The following is a 21442-nucleotide window of genomic DNA, read 5'->3' as shown; positions in this document are numbered from 1 at the left end:
ACTTTTTTTTACATCAAAAAAAGACTTGCTTATTTGGTCAATTCTGAACAGGAAACGAAAATAATATTTACATATGGTAATTCTGCCTTGTTAACGCTTGTACGCAGTGTCAAAATTGAGAGTGGTCTTCGTTTGGCTATTCCTTGAAATTGTCCCCTTCCCCTCCCTCGTTGCAGTTTGAAGCCCAAGTTTTCACAACGACTTCGAAAGTTGGGGCTTAGAATGGGTTTAGGGAGGGCGAATCTATGTTCTATGTGGATATTTTTTGGTAATAATTTGTATGTATTACTAAAACTTCTTTCTAATAATGCTACTAATTTCAATTCGGCCTTTTAATTTTCTGACTCTTTGATATTTCTTTTAATATTATTTAATAGCTTTCAGTGTTACAAAACCATAATATTCAGGTTTCAACTAATTGACATATCAGGAGGGCGTAATTAAATTTAGGGATTGGCTGGCATTATTCTTACAAACGCCTTAAGTCAGTTTCAGGATCTTCGATGCTATCAAGCCAAGAAATTGCTTACAATCGCAGTAGATATTTTCTTTACACTTCAGAGACAGAGTTGTCAGATTGGCTGTGATTGATGCCAAAGAAGAACTATTTGAAAGAAGGGCATTCTTCATTCTTTGAAGCTGATAGTGGAAAATTATAAGCCTGTTAAGGATTAGAACTAGTTGATGTGAAGATCAACGCTACTTTGTTATTCTAAAATCCCTTTTTGAGCAAAGGTGTTTGTGGCCAAAATTTTAGAGGAGCACATTTGAGGACTTTCATGTTCCAAGAAATTGCGCCTGTAGCCTAGGTCCAAATTTGAGTTCTGTGTATCTTAATATTTTTTTTGCTCAATATGCTCTGAGGGTGGGTGGGTTCTCAAAATTTCATCAAGAAGGACTACATCATAAAAACTTTCCATACACCCCTCCCATTTGCGTAAAACTATAGGATTTTTTTTTTACAGAGAAAGGCATATTCGCTTTTTGTATTGAAAGTAATCTGGCCGTCTTGAATGTAATTATGTATATATATATATTTCATGGATATGGCTACATTTTCCACATATTTATGTAATTTTTATTTTGCAGCAACTCCTGCAAGAGCCATTTTATTGCACGTGATTCAGCTCATTAGTAATATAGCCATTAACATGTTCAATGTGACTTTAAAACTGACCAGTTTCAAAAAGGGCTATAAAGCCTAAAAGGCTGTTATTCAAAAAATAACTTGTTGAACGAGGATTGTGCAGCTCTATTGTGCCTCGAAACGCTTAGGTCATCCCATGTCCACAAAGGGTGGGGGGTATTTTGCCTGGCCTCGAAATATATGTTTACTTATTTGACGTGCTGGACTTATGGAGCATTATAGTAACTAGAGAACATTCGGTAATGTGAGGCGATTTGATTGCCTCACTCGTCCAATTTTCAGGATTTAAGGTTTACTTTGAAAATAAAATTTATTGATTGCATCATTTTGATACACAATAATCTTAATTAACGCGGAATGCCTGAACTTGGTCTCAAGTTTAAAATAAGAAATATGAGTTTCTTGTTTTCAACTGGCGTGAAAGCAGTCCGATCCCGTAAATGACCCTTGGTTCTTCTTTAGTTCTGTCAGTTGAAAGTATCACGTATGTGGGACTTCCAATCGCCTCAACTCTTTTTCACACCTGCAAATCTTGATCCTGCTAAATCTCATCTCTCATGGAAATGGTACTGTATATGCATCATGCATCCATAGTTACTGCAAAATGGCGCTTCAACCGATATCTCCTAGTAGCCTATCTCTTTCAATTGAGTCGCCTTTCACCACATTCTATATGTTGACCCCCTTTGGTTTTTTTTTGTTTTTTACTAAGTCAGATAAAAGAAAAATTCGTTCATGCTTCTTAAGGTTCGCTAAATAACCCCTTCAACTCCCTCCGAGGGCCTGCAACTCAAGAATCGTTCAGAGCAGCTAACACTGAGTAAGCTGTAACCTTATTAAATGAAAAATATAACTGTTACTGAGAACTTTCGTTGGTACTCTATGGTGGTGCGTCGTGTATAGTTAAGAGCTGCAATATGAATATAACTCACTATTATTGATCATCTATTTAAGTGCAGCTCTATTTATTTGTCATGAAGTCAGTTTGTTTTCTTTTCTCTTTTTCTGTTCTTCGTTCTTTGTTGTCTCCAGTATTTACTAGATAACGAGTTTTACTATGAGTAATAATGATAAGATTGAATTAGCAAAACACTCAGCTACATCATCAATGTCATTTGATGAATGACATTGATGATCATCAGAAGCATTCAGATGAGAGTATTAGAATCTTGAAATGTCACTGTGTTTTGACAGGCGATGAAAAAGACAATAGAAATTAACGAATGCTTTTAGGAAATGACGACAAATGCCAGCTATTAATGTGCTATGTATTACAGTCAATAGGTTTAATGGTAATAAGCAATTTAAAGATAGTTGTTGGTTATAATATCTATATGTAAATGAAAATGACTTAGTTTCACATGGATCTGAGGATAAAGGGTAGCAAATAGACAGGAGCCTGAGTTCCTAAGTTTTTAAAAAGTTTTTTTGTACCCCTCTCCCCCGAAAAAAATATCCCTTTCGAACAATAATCCTGGATTGGGCCCTATGCATAGGCGTACAAAATTAAATTAAAGTTATCTGATGATTAAGGTTTTTCAACATTACCAATTTTTTATTTTATTATGTGCTCATTTTTGCTTGAACGAAAAAGCTGATATAATTGTCGAAAAGCGAGTAGAAAATATAATAAGACAGTTTTAGAGCCCCACTTCATTTGTTCAATCCCTTTGGGCATGTGACTAATCTGCGAGCCTTGTATTTAATCGATTTGGCATAAAAAAACTGTTGATTCTTAAACTTTGGCAGTATATAATGTCAGAGACACCTTCATATTGTATGGCCTTTTTATGAGTAGAAGAGGAATGTGAATGGTATTTGCATTATTTATGAAACAAACACCTGCTTGCTGAATACAAGTTCTTCTTGCTCAACAACGATATATTCATGTTCAACATTATCTCTGCCATATCATCAATTGGACAAGTGTGTTACTTTACAGAAGAATAGTAAAGTTTTGTGTAAGCTCGAGTTCGATAAGAAATAATAATAATTTAATAACTTATTTTCTTGCCTACTCAGTACAAAAACAAGCGGAGTACAAAATGAAAAAAAAAAAACAAAAACAGACACACATGCAAGATTTGCAACTGAGCTTTATTGTCTTAAAATCTCCTTCATTAATGTCTCTCCTCACCAACGTGCTTCCTCATCAACGCCCCGCTCTTTACGCTAAAGTTTTTTACTGTTTTAAAAATAAGAATTGAGAGACAGAGTCAAGACAAAAACTAGGGAAAGTTAAATCCCCCTCTCCATGGCACCCCCGGTAAAATTATCATATCACTAGAAATAAAACACAGGAAAATAAAATAAATCACAAGAAAAAATATTTAAGTCGCAAGAATATCAAATTACAAGAAATAATAAGCACACTGAAATAATTATTGAGCGAGGTTATTTAGTTAATGTCTGAAAATAATCAACTCGGATTTCAGATTTCTTTTAGAGTTTAATACTGCGAAAAAAAAGGCGATTCTGGTATCGACTCTAATAATGGGCATGCACAAGATTACTACTTTTCGGGAGAGAGCTAGAGACTCTCTCTAAGAAAGTTTTGTTTTTGTTTAAAGTATACTATATTTCAGCAGAATACCGCCAGAACAAGGAATAAAGTCGAAATTTAGCATTCGTAAATACAGGCGGATTATAGCGAGGACGTAATGAATTATATGACAAATCGTAAAAATTTAGATATTTTGGGGACCATGAACCCAAAGCCCATCCCCTGTCGTTCGTGCTAGCATTCCTGTACTCGTGTGAAAGCTTGCGGCTATGATTATGAATTTCTTTTTTTTTCTATAGAGGAATATTTATTTCAATAACCAAGGCCTAGTTTCTTCTTTTAGGACCGCTTGGGAAAGGTTTACTGCATCAGTCCTGTTTAATTATCAATAAATAATCAAGAATAGACCCATTTTACTAAAACTGATTCTTTTCCTGGTAATCTCCATGATTCAAGATGTATTGCTGATTTATCGTTTTTTAGTTGATTTAAAATCTTCCAAGATATTTTGTGCAAACATCTCTGTCATGTAAAAAAAAAAAAAAAAAAAAAAAAATTAAATAAAGTGGATGTTGACTTTACTAACCCTGATTATAACTGGCAATTTTGTTAGAAACCAGGGTTATTTGGGAGAATCTGTGTATTATACTTTTATTAATTTGCACCAAGGCCGAGTACATAAAAAGGATTTTTGCAACCTATTAAAAAGTCTTAAATTTCTTAAACCGGATGTGCTTGTTTATGGCTTTATGCGGTTCCATAACCTTATAGGGACATTCTTCTGTAGATTTCAGGATTGTAGTTGTTAATCAGAATGAAATCGAGGTAAAAATAGTTTGAAAGATATTGATCTCTTTACTGAGCCACATACGATTAAATGTAAAGCCTTCTGTAAGCGGTTTGTTTGTCTTCCCTTTTTGCCGGAGACTTGAAGACCTAACGAAGATTGAACGTCCCCTATCTAGCGTAGATAGCATTTGCAGTTTTTCTGGAAGTCAAGCACACTCATTCGAAAATTGTCAGTAGATGTTTTACAAGTTTCCCGTAGCTATCAAGTATCCATACTTTTGAATAAAATAGAATTAGAAGGAAAACATAAATACGAAAATAAGTGTAACGCCAAATTGATTATCACAAACGTTAAAGTTTAAATATTGTCTTGTCGAAACTTGTTTATTTATGCATTGTTCTGCTCTCCATACTTTAAAGTTTAAATGACACTAGGGAAGTTAGGGGGAAAGTTGCAGCCCAGCTATTGCTTTTTGTATTTTTTTTCCGTTTGAACTGTGTGTTTATTATTAGTTGTAATTTTTGCAAGTTTAAAGTTCCATTAACTCATTTATGGTAAATTCTCTTCGTTGTACGTTTGGTTCAATATATAACTAAATTAAAAAAGAAAACAATTTTTTTAACTGAAAGTAAGGAGCAGCATTAAAACTTAAAACGTACAGAAATTATTCCTTATATGAAAAGGGCTGTTCCCTCCTCAATGCCCCGCTCTTTACGTTAAGGTTTTTATAGCTTTAAAAAGTAAAGTTGTGAGAAAGAATCAAACTTCAGTGTAAACAGCGGGACATTGAAGAGGGGACAGCCCCTTTCATATACGGAATAATTTTTGTTCGTTTTAAGTTTTAATGTCACTGCTTACTTTCAGTTAAATAAATTGTTTTTATTTATTTAATTTCTGAACGTTTTTGAATATATGCAGGTTTTGATTTTGGCTCACCGAATATGAATAAATAAAACGAAATTTGCATATTAATTTTACTTTTTTTCGGCTCAAAGTTTTGATCGGACGATTTGAGGAAAAAAGAGCAGGGGAGGGGGCCTAGTTGCCCTCCAATTTTTTGATTACTTCAAAAGGCCACTAAAACTTTTAATTTTATTTACGAACGTTTTTGTTAGTAATAAAGATACATAACTTACAAATTAACTTGCGTAAAGACTTCTATATTCGTATATTTTATTACATATATGAGGAGGTTTGCCCCCTAATCAATACCTCACTCTTTACACTAAAATTCGAATTTGTTCTAGTTCTTTAAGAATGACCCCTACATCACAAAGGCCGTTTAATTAGAATAAATAGCTCTTTTGAAATTATTAAAAATACTTTAGCGTAAAGAGCGAGATATTGAGGAGGGGACGAACCCCCTCATATACGTAATAATTTCCGTTTGTTTTAAGTTTTAATGTTACTCCTTACTTTTAGTTGAAAAAACTTTTTTTAGTTTAATTTATCATTGTTCTTTCAATAATGCTGAAAAATCCAGCGCCCAATTCATGCAAATTCTCTTCTCCCATGATAAATTATTCATGGAAAAGTCGTCCCAGGTCCCACCATTTTAGGGTGTGTTTTTCTCTTTTTACGAAAAATAGGCAAATTTTCTCAGGCTCTTAACTTTTGATGGGTAAGACTAAACTTGATGAAACTTATATATTTAAAATCAGCTTTAATAGAATAAGAAGAAAAGTAACTGAAAAGCAGTGCCATCTTCTACCTCGTTAAGGTGTTTTAATCGAAACGTTTCAAAGATGTTTATTTCTTTTTTGGATATTTAGGATCTTTGCTAATGACAATAAGAGCTGCGTTTCCGCCGTGCTAGCAATCGTACGCAGTAATTGCTAGCAATCGTACGCAGTAATTTTTTTCATTTTTATCATCCAACGTTCTTCTGGGACCTTACAAAAATAAATGTACCACTGATGAAGGCACAATAAAACAAAAGTTTTTTTTTCTATAAAACGAATTATAAGCCCATTTTCTTGGCTAATCAATCTACTAAAATCTTACTTTTCTGATCTTGCCCATTCTGCTCAGATTTTCTTCTTTTTTTTAAACTTAAAATTTTTCTTTTCAATAGGACAATGAATAAATGACGTTGATTATGTTCTCAAGACCCCGTGGCGTCAATTCATGAAAATTTACCGGTAAAAGATGTATTTTCAAAAATCTATTGGGGCAACTTTGTCTTTTTTTCGCTTTTCTCGTCGAAAATGCCAAATAGGCATTTTCAATGAAAACATCCCAAAAAAGTTATTATTGAATATCTAGGGGTAGATAAAATTAGGGGTGTACATGCCCTCCCCCCATTTGACAAAACTGCTTAGACCGCTCATCAGCGTAAAATGAAATTTAACCTTCTATAAAGAACGGCATGAGCAATAAGGTCTGAGTCCTTGGATTTTCTCAAAACTGACTTTTTGTCAAAAGATATAAGATCGTGGCATATTGATTAGCAAAAAAACAAGGCTATCTTTGCTTTGAATTGTTGATGCATTTCAAGCACAAATATAAGCAAGTTTGGAATGCAAAAACACGACTTACAAACTTTTTGTTGACAAGGAGTGTGAAAGATTATGATCCATCATCGTATTATGACCCATATATGATTCATTACAAAGTGATTGTGATCTACTTAATTGCATTCTAAAGTTCTCTATTTTCTGCCAATCTTAAATCTTTATTTACATTTCAGTTCTCTAATTAAATCTCATAAAAGTCATACTACTTCTAATAATTGTTAGAAAACTTTTTTCTTAGTAAATATTCATGATTCCACATATCTACAAAAAATCGTTGCTTACAATTCTGAAGGGAAAACAATTCAGATATTGTACTCAACAGCACGGTACGTACGGTCTGAGCAGTAAGATCGATGATATAGAAACTTTCTTTTTTTAAAAGCTACATGATCTTGGCAGATTGATTAGCGAAAAAACAGCCCTAATAAATGCATGGATTATCATATAGGAGAAATATGCAAACATTTTAGGAGAAAACTGTTATAGAAACACCTAGCAAGTGTTCTTGATAACTTCAAGAACTTGTTGCGTATACTCTTTTGTGAATATACGAGTATGAACAAAACATTTGCTGTCTCTACCTCTTCTTTTGATCTGAAATTGACGTGACAGATACGAAGATCAGATGATAAAATTCACAAACGCATAAAATCTGTTCGATAAATGCTGATTTACTGTATTATGCGTTTTCCCAGGAGCTCATAACCATTTGGTTTTCAATTCATTCTACCTATTCTTATTTTTTATTTGGATTAAAACTCATGATCTCAATCAGCAAAAAAGGATATGGCTTTTCATCTGATATCCAAATTCATTCGATAAGGGGCATAGCGAAGATTCGGGAGTCAAGAGGGGCTCAACCTTCGTCCGAAAGGGTGGTCGGGTTTTAGAAAGGATTCTATAATCTAAACCTGCACTTTTCTATATATATATATATATATATATATATATATATATATATATATATATATATATATATATATATATATATATATATATATATATATATATATATATATATATATATATATATATATATGGATTTCTGAGAGGAGTCTGAGCCATTCAAACCTTCCCACAGATACTCTGTCCCAGTTCTATTAAAAGGATCGTTTTCTTTAATTTGAGCTTTACTGAAAATTGAAATGGAAGCTGCCTCCTTAGTTCACTTGTTTAATTATTAACTATGTCATGTTCATTAGGGCAAATTACACTATGATAAATAAAATAATTGGTAGATGCTAAAATACAAACTTGTGGAGATTTTCCCGGTACTTGAAGAAAGCCGAAATCTGATTTTCGGTGGGGAATGGGAGAGAAAATTTCCTTTTAGAGAAAAATATGCAAATTTTGAGGATATCTCTAAAATTTTGAGAATATATGAAAGACAGTCGTTGGCCAATTTCCAACACCATCCAGACTTGTTGAAACGCGCGAGGCTCCCCTGTGTTACGTACTCTGCACTCGACAGCCGACCAATACGCTTGGTGCGACTGGTATGCGTGCTCATGTATACATTCAACAAAGCTGCAGTCAAGAGGGAAAAAGCGCACAGCTTAGATACCAATACAGTTACGAAAACTTCTATCTTGCCCATGAGAAGCTTTTGGTACAGAGTTCTGAACTTGGCACCTCCTCCAAGCCCGCGCTCCGACGTGTGGATCGTACTATAACACCATAGGCGACAACCACAGCCTAAATAGCAATATACAGTTATGAAAACTCCTATCTTGCCCATGAGAAGCTTTTGGTACAGACTGCCAGTTTCCTGTCTCCAGCCGCTAGCATCGCTACCGCGCTCTGTGTCCCAAAAATAAATCGAGTTTTCATAACTGTATTGCTATCTAAGCTGTGAAAAAGTGGCATGTCCATTCCAGTCGAAACGACGCATTGGGTTTGATTGATTGCAGCCAAAAAAAATTATAACTTTCTACAAAACACAAAAGTCAAAACTACTTTGCATTTATTACATAAGCACATAGAACATATAGAAATAGCTTCCCCCTAAACACTGACAGTAATGAAGCTAATTTCCTGTTTCTCGTTAATAAATAAGGTTAACATACCTCACCAACCTCGTTTAAACCTCATGTAATAACGATTGGGTAATATTGAACTTGTATCTTATACATTATATCTACCCAGCTAATAGTACTAAGGAAACATAGCATTATGAGCTTCTTATTTTTACTATTTATATTTTTAAAAATGCAAAAGTTTTAAAATGAAGCTTTTCGCTTTAATAGCGCAAGAGCGGAATCTCAACAGGTTTCCGACACAGAAATGGCATTCGAGAATAGCAAGAAAGAAAAAACAACTTCCGCTGCTCTGATTCCTCGCCTGATTGAAGTTCATTGATTATGTAAATCAGAGTAACCTGCTAATAACGAGCGGTTTAAGTTGGCAGCTGCAGGTGCAGCTCTTTGATTTATGCTAAGCCTGAAAAATGGACGGACGATAGATTTTGTCGATTGTAATGCATGATTACCTTGCATTCATATTGGAACAAGTGCAGAATAATAATTCTCACGTTCCTAGCATTAAACGAAATTGTGAACTGCTCTGTTTGGATTTCATAAAAATTTAAAAAGAAGACAAAAATCAGGATGTCAATTTTAAATAAAAAATAAACCCATAAGGAGTTTTTACTTTTGGTGGCCGTCAAATTAAAAAAAGGAATGTGAGTGAAAACTAGGAAAAATAAAACCATATAGCTTGCTTTTGAAGGTGTAATTCTTTTTGGGGGATCGACTAATTGTTAACGTTTCAATTTTTACTTACGAAAAGTGGTACCACCTTTAACAGATCACCTTTGTTATTTCTTTTCACGGTTGAACATGGCAACACTGACGAAAATGTGATTGTGCCCTGGAAGGTATTTCGAAACAGCCAAAAGAAAAAAACTTTAGAAAATCACAGTTTTCAGGGATGAATAAACCAAGGTGGGTACAGGGAGCAAAATTTTTTTTTTTTTATTCCTTAGTTCTTTAAGGACACTCTTTACGATGTAAAAATATTATGTTATTTGCAGGTGAAGAAAAGAGAAGTGAAATCAACAGGGCTCATCTCAAGTTTGACTTGAAATCAATACCCGAAACTGAGGTACTAAAAGCAGCAGAGATACGTCTTTTTAGAAAGCAACTACGGCATCGGAGAAGCGTGAAAAGTAATAGTACTATAAAGCATCCCAAACAGCAAGTGACTGTTTCTGATATATTGAAATATCAGAGTGACGGAACTCCTATTTCTCGTGTTTTGGATACAAAGTTGTTAAACTGTGGTAATGGTGGATGGGAAACTTTTGATATATTTCCTGCAATTGATCGCTGGAGGTTAGAACCGAGAAAAAACTTTGGAATATTAATTGAAGTGACCTCCACTGACGGTAGCCTAGCCAAAGACGAACATTTGAGACTTTTAAAAAGGCGAAAAAGGGACTCGGGAAGTGTCTGGGAAACACAACACCCATATGATGAAGATATTGCTGACACAACGTGGCTGCAAGAGCAACCACTTCTTGTAACATATACCGACGATGGAAGAGGTCGACAAAGGAGTAAACGTGCTCCAAGGAGAAAACACCGTAAGAAGGGAAAGCACGAATTATGTCGCCGCCTACCACTCTATGTTGATTTTAATGAAGTTAAGTGGAATGATTGGATTGTTGCACCGCATGGTTATAATGCATATTTTTGTGAAGGTAAATGCCCATTTCCTTTAGCAGATCATTTAAACTCAACTAACCATGCTATAGTCCAAAATCTGGTCAACTCTGTAAATCCAGCAGTCAGGCCTGCTTGTTGTGTTCCAACAGATTTGTCATCTATTTCTATGTTATACCTTGACGAATTTGAGAAACTTGTGTTGAAGAACTATCAAGACATGGTTGTTGAAGGATGTGGTTGTAGGTGAAATAACAAACTATGCAAAACCTAAGGTAAATCATGTTCAGAGTATTGTCAACTTCCCTATGGTGAAGCAGAGGGAAAAATTTGACAAGCTGAAGAAGTTTTCTCTTGATTACATACAACTCTGAAGTAACTTGTAAGCATAACATTCTCCCTCACCGAGAAAAGATTGAGGGAAATTAACCTTTTGAAAACTCATGAAAGAGTCAATACCTTTATGATAGGAAAGAGTAGCAATTATTTTACTATTGAATATTATATTATCAAGCACGCTTATACTTTGTACATATGTATTAATTTGGGCAGCAATCCAGGCTTATGGTCAGTCCTTTATATGTATGCCCCAGTGAAATATACGGATGACTATTGCTAAGCCCAAATCTTTATTTTGTATCAATTGGACGTAGTTTTTCAGAATGTATCCAATTCACTTGAACCACGAAACGGGAAAAAATAATAGCAACCTTTAACAGAGAAAACAAATAAAAAACAGGCCAACATCCATTTTTGTCGTGAATGTTTTTGCTCCCAATTTGATGTTTATGTTGAAAATCATGTTTGACGGACGAATCAAGGAATTTTATTAAAGAGAAATTTAAGAATTTATGTAATTGAAATTCATAATTCCAGGTTGTTATATAGCAGAATTAAAAAGAAGATTTGGTCCGCATGTTTTATGCATGTAAGATTTTGCTTAGAAATCTTTTTGCGCAATAGAAGAGGGTTGAAGACCTTCTGCATCACTAAGTCCAATTGCTCTCTTGTTCCGTAGTTTTTCAGTTGAGTAATGATAGTTCGAGGCGTTCTCTTAATATATTAAGTCTTTTCAACTGTTTAAGTCATGAGTGGTAACAGTAATGGCGTCGAAGGCACATGAAATGTTATAACAAAAGAACATTTTATTTATGGAGTCTTCTTAAGGAAAAAAACAACAACAAAAAAAAAAAGCAGGCATTTAGGCAAAAAAGGTATGGGTAACGTTGGTTAAACAGACATATCGGACTGATTATAAAAACAGATATAGGATATTGCGAAAATCGTTCAATTCAAGGCATTTCAATAGATAAAGGTTGGATTCAAAGACCCCCTGCATAGATGCCTGACAAAAATACACACACTATCACTTTAAAGTGTTGCTAGTCTTAGTCCAGACATTTTTTCTTTTTCTTTTTTGTATGTTTTTACAAATTTATATATTGTTTATATTCCCAAAACTTGTCGATAAAATAGGGAATCTGAGAACTCTGTGTAATTCCATATTTATATAATGATCGTGTAAAAAAGAAATATGTTACTACAATTTTGGAAGATTTTCACGTTTTGGTTTTCGTTTATGGCTAGACTTTCATCAAATAAAGTATTGAACGAATAATAATACAGTTATGTTTATTTCTCATATTGACTAATAGTAATATATTGAGTTGAATTTTTGCTACGTTCTATATATCTACTAACGCCTAATCTTAATAAGTAAACACATGCCCACATTGCAATCATTTGCTGTTTTTTCTCTTCGCGTACATGAATCCTAAATCCAGCATCATTGGTCTTTAGAATGGATTTCAAAAGTAAAAAAAAGAGATTTAACTCTTCAAATAAGGATTTTACATTATAGTGATTTATTCTTTTCTTGGAACCAAAGCCTGGATGCTACGATATTTATTAGCATCAAATCAACATATTTATAAGGCATTTTTTATATTATTATTAGCTATTTAAGACTGCCAATCTATTTTTCAAAGAAATATGCTTGTATATCTATACATATTAATATTATTCAGTATGGTAAAGGCAAAGGAATGCCTGTACATCTTTGGAAAGCCAAATCTTTCCAAAAAAGCTTGCTACTCTAGTAATATTTATTTGGCCAACTTTTTTTTTCTCGTTAGAAATAAAACATTGGAAAGTGTACTAATAGTTAGACTTTAATCCCTCCCCCTGAAAAAATTGAACCCCTTCCTTTGTCTACTACCATTTATATATATATATATATATATATATATATATATATATATATATATATATATATATATATATATATACATATATATATATATATATATATATATATATATATATATATATATATATATATATATATATATATATATATATATATATATATGTTGTGTGCTATTTCTTCAGCGATTTTTTGTGTGTAAAGTATGGCATTTGACCATACAATGTACCTGGACTATTATTTGTTAAGTGCATAAATAAATGTTCGTTTGAGATTTATTTTATTCTTTTGTCGCTGCATTAGTTGTTAGTGATTGAATTGACTATGAAGCTGGTTAGGACACACCTTTAATTGAACTGTTTTACAATTATCCAAGACAAATAGCTTTAATGAAAACAAAATATAATATGTGCCAAATTTATAGATAAATTTAGCGAATAACAGGATAATTCAAGGTTCAAGGTTCAATCGGGTTTAATTAAAAGAAAGAAATAACTAAACTTAAAATACACTGCTCTGTGACAAAATTCACGTTGAGACCCATAAACATAAAAGATTCTTCACTATCACGCAGTACGACTCCCACTTCACTCTTCGACACAACCACACGCCTCCTCATTATATAATTTTTATGGCACTTGGTATTAACCAAGTGACATATAGCAATCCAAATTCTGTCGGTCGGTCCCGGTTTTGCTACTTTAGGCACTTCCAGGTAAGCTAGGACGATGAAATTTGGCAAGCGTATCAGGGACCGGACCAGATTAAATTAGAAATAGTCGTTTTCCCGATTTGACCATCTGGGGAGGAGTGGAGGGCCGGTTAATTCGCAAAAAATAGAAAAAATGAAGTATTTTTAACTTATGAGCGGGTGATTGGATCTTAATGAAATTTGATGTTTGGAATGATATTGTGTCTCAGAGCTCTTATTTTAAATCTCGACCGCATCTGATGACATTGGGGGGAGTTGGAGGGGGGGGGACCTAAAATCTTGGAAAACACTTAGAGTGGAGGGATCGGGATGAAACTTGATGGGAAAAATAAGTGCAAGTCCCAGATACATGATTGACATAATCAGAACTGATTCGCTCTCTTTGGGGTAGTTGGGGGGGGAGCAATTCTTAAAAATTAGAAAAAATGAGGTATTTTCGACTTACGAACGGGTGATCAGATCTCAATGAAATTTGATGTTTAGAAGGATATCGTGTCTTAGAGCTTATTTTAAATCCCGACCGGATCTGGTGACGGGGGCGGGGAGTAGGGAGGGGGAAACCTAAAACTTGGAAAACACTTAGAGTGGAGGGATCGGGATGAAACATGGTTGGAAAAATAAACACAAGTCCTAGATAGATGATTGACATAAACGGAACGGATCCGCTCTCTTTGGGGTAGTTGGGGGGGGGGGGGGGGTATTTCTGAAAAATTAAAAAAAAGGGGTATTTTTAACTTACGAACGGGTGATCGGATCTCAATGAAATTTGATATTTAGAAGGATATCGTGGCTCAGAGCTCTTAAACCCGACCGGGTCTGGTGACGTTGGGGGGGGGAGTTGAGAGGGGGAAATCTAAAACTTGGAAAACACTTAGAGTGGAAGGGATCGGGATGAAACTTGATGGGGAAAAAACACGAGTCTTAGATACATGATTGACATAACCAGAACGGGTCCGCTCTCTTTGGGGTAGTTGGGGGGGGGGGTTAATTCTGAAAAAAATAGAAAAAATGAGGTATTTTTAACTTACGAACGGGTGAATGGATCTCCATGAAATTTGATATTTAGAAGGATATCGTGTCTCAAAGCTCTTATTTTAAATCCTGACGGGATCTGGCGACATTGGGGGAAGTTTGGGGTGGGGAAACCTGAAATGATGGAAAATGCTTAGATTGGAGGGATTGGGATGAAACTTGGTTGGAAAAATAAGCAAAAGTCTTCCATACGTGATTTACATAATTGGAACGGATCCGCTCAATTGGGGGGGGGGGGGGTAATTCTGAAAAATAAGAAAAAATGACGTATTTTTAACTTACGAAGGAGTGATCGGATCTTCATGAAACTTCATATTTAGAAGGACCTCGTAACTCAGATATCTTGTTTTAAATCTCAACCGGATCAAGCGTAATTAGGGTGGGGCAGTTGGAGGGACCGGAAATCTTAGAAAATACTTAAAGCGGTGAGATCAGGATGAAACTGGATGGGAAGAATAGAAACCTGTCTAAGATACGTGACTGACATTACTGGACCGGATCTGCTCTCTTTGGTGGAATTGGGGGGGGGGGGGGGTAATTTTGAAAATTGAGGTATTTGTAACTTACGAAAGGGTGACCAGATCTTAATGAAATTTGATATTTAGAAGGATCTTGTGCTTTAAAGTTCTAATTTCAAATTCCGACCAGATCCTGTGACATTCGGGGGAGTTGGAGGGGGAAACCGGAATTCTTGGAAAACATGAAAATTGGGGTATTTTTATCTTACGAATAGATGATCGGATCGTAATGAAATTTGATTTTTAGAAGGAATTCATGTCTCAGAGCTCTTATTTCAAATCCGGACCAGATCTTTTGACATTGGGGGGAGTTGGAGGGGGAAATCTTGGAAGAACACTTGGAGTGGAGGAAACGGGATGAAGCTTGGTGGATAAAATAAACAAATGTCCTTGATACATGATTGATATGATACGTGACAGAATCGTACTGTATTCGCTCTCTTTGAGGGAGTTGGGGGGAGGGGTTCAGGGATTTGGCGAGTTCGGTGCTTCTGGACGTGCTAGGGCGATGAAAATTGGTAGGCGTGTCAGGGAGCTGCACAATTTGACTTGATAAAGTCGTTTTCCCAGATTCGACCATCTGGGGGGGCAAAAGGGAGAGGAAAAATTATAAAAAATTAGGTATTTATAACTTACGAGTGGGTGATCGGATCTTAATGAATTTTAATATTTAGAAGGACTTTGTGATGCAGAGCTCTTATTTTAAATCTTGACCGGAATTAAGCCTCTTATTGTCCCTTTTAAATCAATCTATTGATTCATAGAATTTTGTTAGAGCTCATACCATATGATCTCTTGGCTCTTAGCTCTTCTCCCCTCGTCACAAGTGCCATATGAGCTCTTAGCTCTTGTTTTAAATATTAACCATAGGGTTGGAAAGCTATGCTATAGAATTACTTGGAAAGCTATTGGGCTACGATCTAGAGGGGGCTGCACAGTTGAGATATTCAAGGGTTGTTGAAGTGCTGTAGAAAATATTTAAATTTTGGAACAAGTTTTAAGCAACTGCAAACCAGTACTGTAAACCCCTCAAAACAACTACAAACCAGATCCATGTCACTTTGTTTTGGTTTATTGATCGAAAAATTTACTAAAAAGCTACTAAACTTCTCATCGCCAATTGGTCTCGCAATGGTTTACCAGCTTTTTCAAAATAATATTGTGAAAGCAATAAATCCTATTTAAGTCACTTCATATACAATAAGTATATGTCCAAAAAAAATCCCAATTCAGGACCAGGGCCACAACTGCAATATATACGTGAGAGGCTAGAAATAAATAGTGACGAAGACTACACTGCCTTTTCATAACAAACATACTTAGAAACAATAGGGACAATTTTCTCAAGACAGTGGAATTCAATTCAGTGAATATTTTGGCCCTATGTCCAAGGGTCGTCTTCAGCACAACACCAACAAAAAAAAAAATATGTATATAAAGCTTACATTAAAATGTGAATTTTAAAACTAAAAATTTATCTTTTTCAGACTTTTAAAACAGCCTTAGCATCCTTACTTAAACGAAGTTCAACCAGGACTGATGAATATAATGAAGACAGATGATAGAATTCATTCAAAAGAAATAAAATAATTAAATACAAGCTTTCAAAGCTAATCTTGCTTTTTTGGCAGCGAGCCTTAAAGGCCTTTTTGTAACAGGCTCACTACTATTGTCTATTGGTTTAGTAAAATATTTTGTTACATAATTTTAAATTTAATTTGTGCATAAAGAATTTAATAAATATTCCCTGAAGTTCTTATTTAAAGAAATATTATGATTTATTTTGAGTCTAATTTCGATTGATTCCCGAACCACCTGTTTTATGCCCAAATTAATACTAATGAGAGAAGGTTTTTCAAAAAATTTGGGACTATTAAAAATATGGCTATCTAAAGCAGAATCAAAGGAGCTATTAGAGCTGTTAGAAATGAATTCTTTGTCTATCTTGTCTTTATGCTGGTGTAGGCGTTTTTCTAGATTCTGATGAGTTTTGGCAACATAGTAATTGGCGCTGTCACATGGTATTTGACCAACCCGTCTTTGGCGAGTAACTGGGATTTTATCTGTACCAGAGTTTAAAAAATATGTGATTTGAAGATTATTAGTGAAAACTACATACAGCTTATTTTTCGTGCAAACATTTTTTAATTTTTGTTGTGATTTTTGGGATGTACGGAAGATACATTGTACGGAAGACATTTGATGGCTTATCAGGAGCCTCAAATTGTTAAATATCTTTAATTTTACGGGAATGTCTTTTTAGTCTACGGCTAATTGTATTATTGACAATAAGAATGGGGTATCCCTTACCAAAAAGAATATTTCTGATAATATTCATTTCTGATTTTATGTGCGAATAGGAGCAAATGTTCGGGGCACGATCCATGGGAGGAGTTACAACTGGTATTGTAACTTTTGGGGGGTAATTTGATTTCAAGTGAAGATATCTATTGCTTTGCGTTGGTTTTTTGTAGATAGTAAAATCTAGCTTATCAATACTACGAATAATATACACATCTAAAAACGGTAATTTATTCTCAATTTCAATTTCTAAGTTAAACTAAAATTTCTGTCATAAATATTAAAATGGTCTTTAAAAAAACCTGAAATTCAATTTCCCGATAATTCCACAGTGAAATTACGTCATCCACGTAGCGTCCCCAATAGATGTGTTTTAAATAATCAGAATTTAAAGCCCAATTTTCGAGCTCGACATAAATATTTGCCAGCAGCCCGGAGAAAGGTTCTTCCATTGGCAGCCCTTTTATTTGCTGGCAAAAGGAATGACAGAAGGGACAATGCATTAAGAACTTATTACAAATTTTTAACTAGGGTCATTAAAACTTCGCAATCAATGAATGTAGAGGTTTCGAGCTCCTATATAGAAAAATGTGGAATCAAGCATGTGGAAGTTTTGAGATCCTGTATAGGAAAATATAGAATTTTGTATTTTTTGCCAGAAGGAAGCTCGCGCTGGGTGTTTTTTCTTTAGTATCGAACTATTGGGGGTAGAAAATTGGGAGAGGGCTCATTCGAACGAAATTTAAAAGTTCAAATGCTCTTTTAGGTGAATAAAAGGATTGTGGCACAGGAACCTACTAAGATACTAAAGGAGGCTTCACTGTCACATATACTAGGTTTTGTATCTTTTTATTATGATGGTGCCGTTTGAGTGGACATGGAAATCAAATTTTAATGGAATCAAATAATATGAAAAAACCGGCTTTCTATGAAATTTAGAGCTAGGCAAATAACTTCTTCTTGTTCCTGTGTACTTTTGATGAGCCAAATTAATTCAGATACTTATCAGGTTAATTCAAGTTGATTTTGTTTAAACGTTCTTGGATGTCGTTTCCCTCTGATAACCTTCTTCTGCTCGTAATATCAAGTAATTGACGAATCAGAGTTGTGGCATCACTTTTAAGGAACTGAATGTTTTAGGTTATAGTAGCCTATAGACTAAAGGTGGGTCCTTCAATAGCTTTACGTAAGACTGGCTGTCCCGCTTTTAGAACAGCTTAGGCACTAGCGCATTCTTATCTAAAGTTCAAGGTGAGTTTATTAGTACAATGAAATTTTTACTGATTAAGACTTCAGTCACAAAATCAAAAACTCAGAGAAAGTTTGACTGTAAAATGAAACAAGTCACTTTCAATAAGTTCCAAAATAGCTAAATAATGACAAGTCCTTATATCGTCTTTCAGATTTATTAAATCCAATTCACCAGATGTTCGATAAGAGTAAAACCAAAATACTTTAAAATAGAAATACACGACCTACATTGTATTTCCTCAATCTTGCCGGTTTTAATCACTTTTGACATAGACGTAATGAGACTCAACGTTCATGTATCACTAATTGCAGAAATATGGTTTACATTTTAAAGTTTAAACAAGGTCCCCACTTAAAAGGAAATGTGTAGCTATTTGGAGTACGCCACCGAAAATAGCAGTCCGGCCTTTGGACAGTGGGTCACTAAAGATGAAAAAACCATAGCATGTCTTCATATCTTTGAAGTTTGAGCCAAGAATGAAACAGATATTCACTTTTCCAGAAAGAAACCTACTGCAGTAACTCCGATTTAGAGAGCCCCATCAGTTCTTCAGCCTAAAAGTTCTTCAGTCCTCAGTTCTTCAGCCTAAAAACGGCACATGAGCTGGCTGGTTGGGCTCTAAGATTATTGCTCCTGAAGTCTCATGGTTCTTCAAGATAGTTTCACAAATTACTTGAATTTTCACATAATTTGCAAGTTCCATTTTTTTTTCTTTTTATTACATTTCAAACTAGTCATAGTAATGAACGGTAAATAAAGAACGATCCTCATAAATTGAAATGAAGATACTAAAAAATTGGAGTTTGAGAAAGTTACATACTTCAAAAGGAGCCACCATTGAAATATATCTGCATTAGAAAATCTATAGTTTTACAAAAGGAAGGGAAAATATCAGAAACTCAAAATATGTATTTTAAGGCAAGCGTATTCAAATTTGTGTGGATGTTCCTTCACACCAAACTGCAGAGGTAGGTTTATCCCCTATATTCTCATAATTTGTACGAATAAAGCATTTAGACTAGGCAATGCGAGACAAACTAGCTTCTTATTGGGGACAATCATTAAGACAAGAGCCATGTTATGTACAGGCTAGGAGCAATCCCTTTGTCTCGGCCTAGTGTCAAGGGAGTAAGGGAGTAAGGGACCCTATCACCTTAAAATGGAAAAGAGCAGAAACGGGGGGATAATCATAAAAGGCGTAGGGATCCTGATGAAAATCGCGCCATTAAGATCAGCAATGCTGATTGGCATATTACAGATGCTTCAGGCACCTATCTTAAAACGAGAAGTTTTCTTTTTATTTTGATTGCCAAAGATAGTTGAGGATTTGTGTTATGTGTCTCTCTGTTTTTATCTCCAAGGGATGATCATATCCATGTTTGTAAAAGGGTTTTTATGCCATTTGGTATTAACCAAGTGACATCGCAAAGCGATCGCAAATTCTGTCGGTCTGTCCCGGTTTTGCTTTTTTAGGCACTTCCAGGTAAGCTAGAACGATGAAATTTGGCAGGCGTATCAGGGACCAGAGCAGATTAAATTATAAATAGTCATTTTCGTGATTTGACCATCTGGGGAAGGTTGGGCGGTTAATTCGGAAAAAATGCCGTATTTTTAACTTACGAACGGGTGATGGGATCTTAATTAAATTTGATGTTTGGCAGGATATCGTGTCTCAGAGCTCTTATTTTGAATCCTGATCAGATCAGGTGACATTGGGGGGAGTTGGATGGGGGCCTAAAATCTTGGGAAACGCTTAGAGTGGAGGGATTGGGATGAAACTTGGTGGGAAAAGTAAGCACAAGTCCTAGATACGTGATTGACATAACCAGAACGGATCCCTTCTCTTTGGGGGAGTGGGGGGGGGGGGTAATTCTGAAAAATGAGGTATTTTTAGCTTACGAAGGAGTGATTGGATCTTAATGAAATTTGATTTTTGGAAGGATATCGTGTCTCAGAGATCTTATTTTAAATCCCAACCGGATCAGGTGACATTGGGGGAGTTGGAGGGGGGACCTAAAATCTTGGCAAACGCTTAGAGTGGAGGGACCGGGATGAAACTTGGTGGTAAAAATAATCGTAAGTCCTAGATACGTGATTGACATAACCGGAATGAATCTGCTCTCTTTAGGGAGTTGGGGGGAGGAGGGTTGATTCTGAAAAATAAAAAAATGAGGTATTTTTAACTTACGAAGGAGTGATCGGATCTTAGTGAAATTTGATGTTGAGAAGGATATCGTGTCTCAAAGCTCTTACTTTAAATCCTGACTGGATCCGGTGACATTGGGGGGAGTTTGAGGGGGACCTAAAATCTAGGGAAAGGCCTAGAGTGGAGAGATCGGGATGAAACTTGATGGGGGAAATAATCAGAAGTCCTAGATACGTGATTAACATAACCGAAACGGATCTGAAATGAGTATATTAACAAAATGAGGTATTTTTGACTTACGAAAGAGTTATCGTATCTTAAAGAAATTTCATATTTAGAAGGACCTTGAAACTCAGATCTCTTATTTTAAATCCCGACCAGATCCAGTGTCTTTAGGGGGGGGCAGAAATCTTGGAAAACGCTTAAAGTGGAGAGATCAGTATGAAACTTGGTGGAAAGAATAAGCACAAGTTCAAGATAGGTGACTGACATAATCGGACCAGATATGCTCCTTTTGGTGGAGTTGGGGGGGGGGGGTGTAGTTCGGAAAAATTAGAAAAAATGAAGTATTTGTAACTTACGAACGGGTGATCAGATCTTAAAGAAATTTGATATCTAAAAGGATCTTGTGCTTTAGAACTCTTATTTTAAATCTCG

At 35.1% G+C, this 21442-nt stretch overlaps 1 protein-coding gene across 1 annotated transcript in view; it reads left to right on the top strand.

Annotated features, from left to right (window-relative positions):
- LOC136030254 (bone morphogenetic protein 2-like) overlaps positions 1 to 11782 on the top strand; it is a 40518-nt gene extending 28736 nt beyond the window's left edge. The window contains exon 4 of the mRNA XM_065709094.1: positions 9988 to 11782. Within this exon, the coding sequence (XP_065565166.1) occupies positions 9988 to 10868 (881 nt within the window). The 3' untranslated portion in view covers positions 10869 to 11782. The remainder of the gene's footprint in view (positions 1 to 9987) is intronic.
- Positions 11783 to 21442: the final 9660 nt, after the last annotated feature.

The sequence above is a fragment of the Artemia franciscana genome, chromosome 8 (assembly GCF_032884065.1).
Source record: "Artemia franciscana chromosome 8, ASM3288406v1, whole genome shotgun sequence".
NCBI classification, from domain to species: domain Eukaryota; kingdom Metazoa; phylum Arthropoda; class Branchiopoda; order Anostraca; family Artemiidae; genus Artemia; species Artemia franciscana.
The sequence above is the reverse complement of the archived record's forward strand: the minus strand, read 5'-3'. Positions and strand labels throughout refer to the sequence as shown.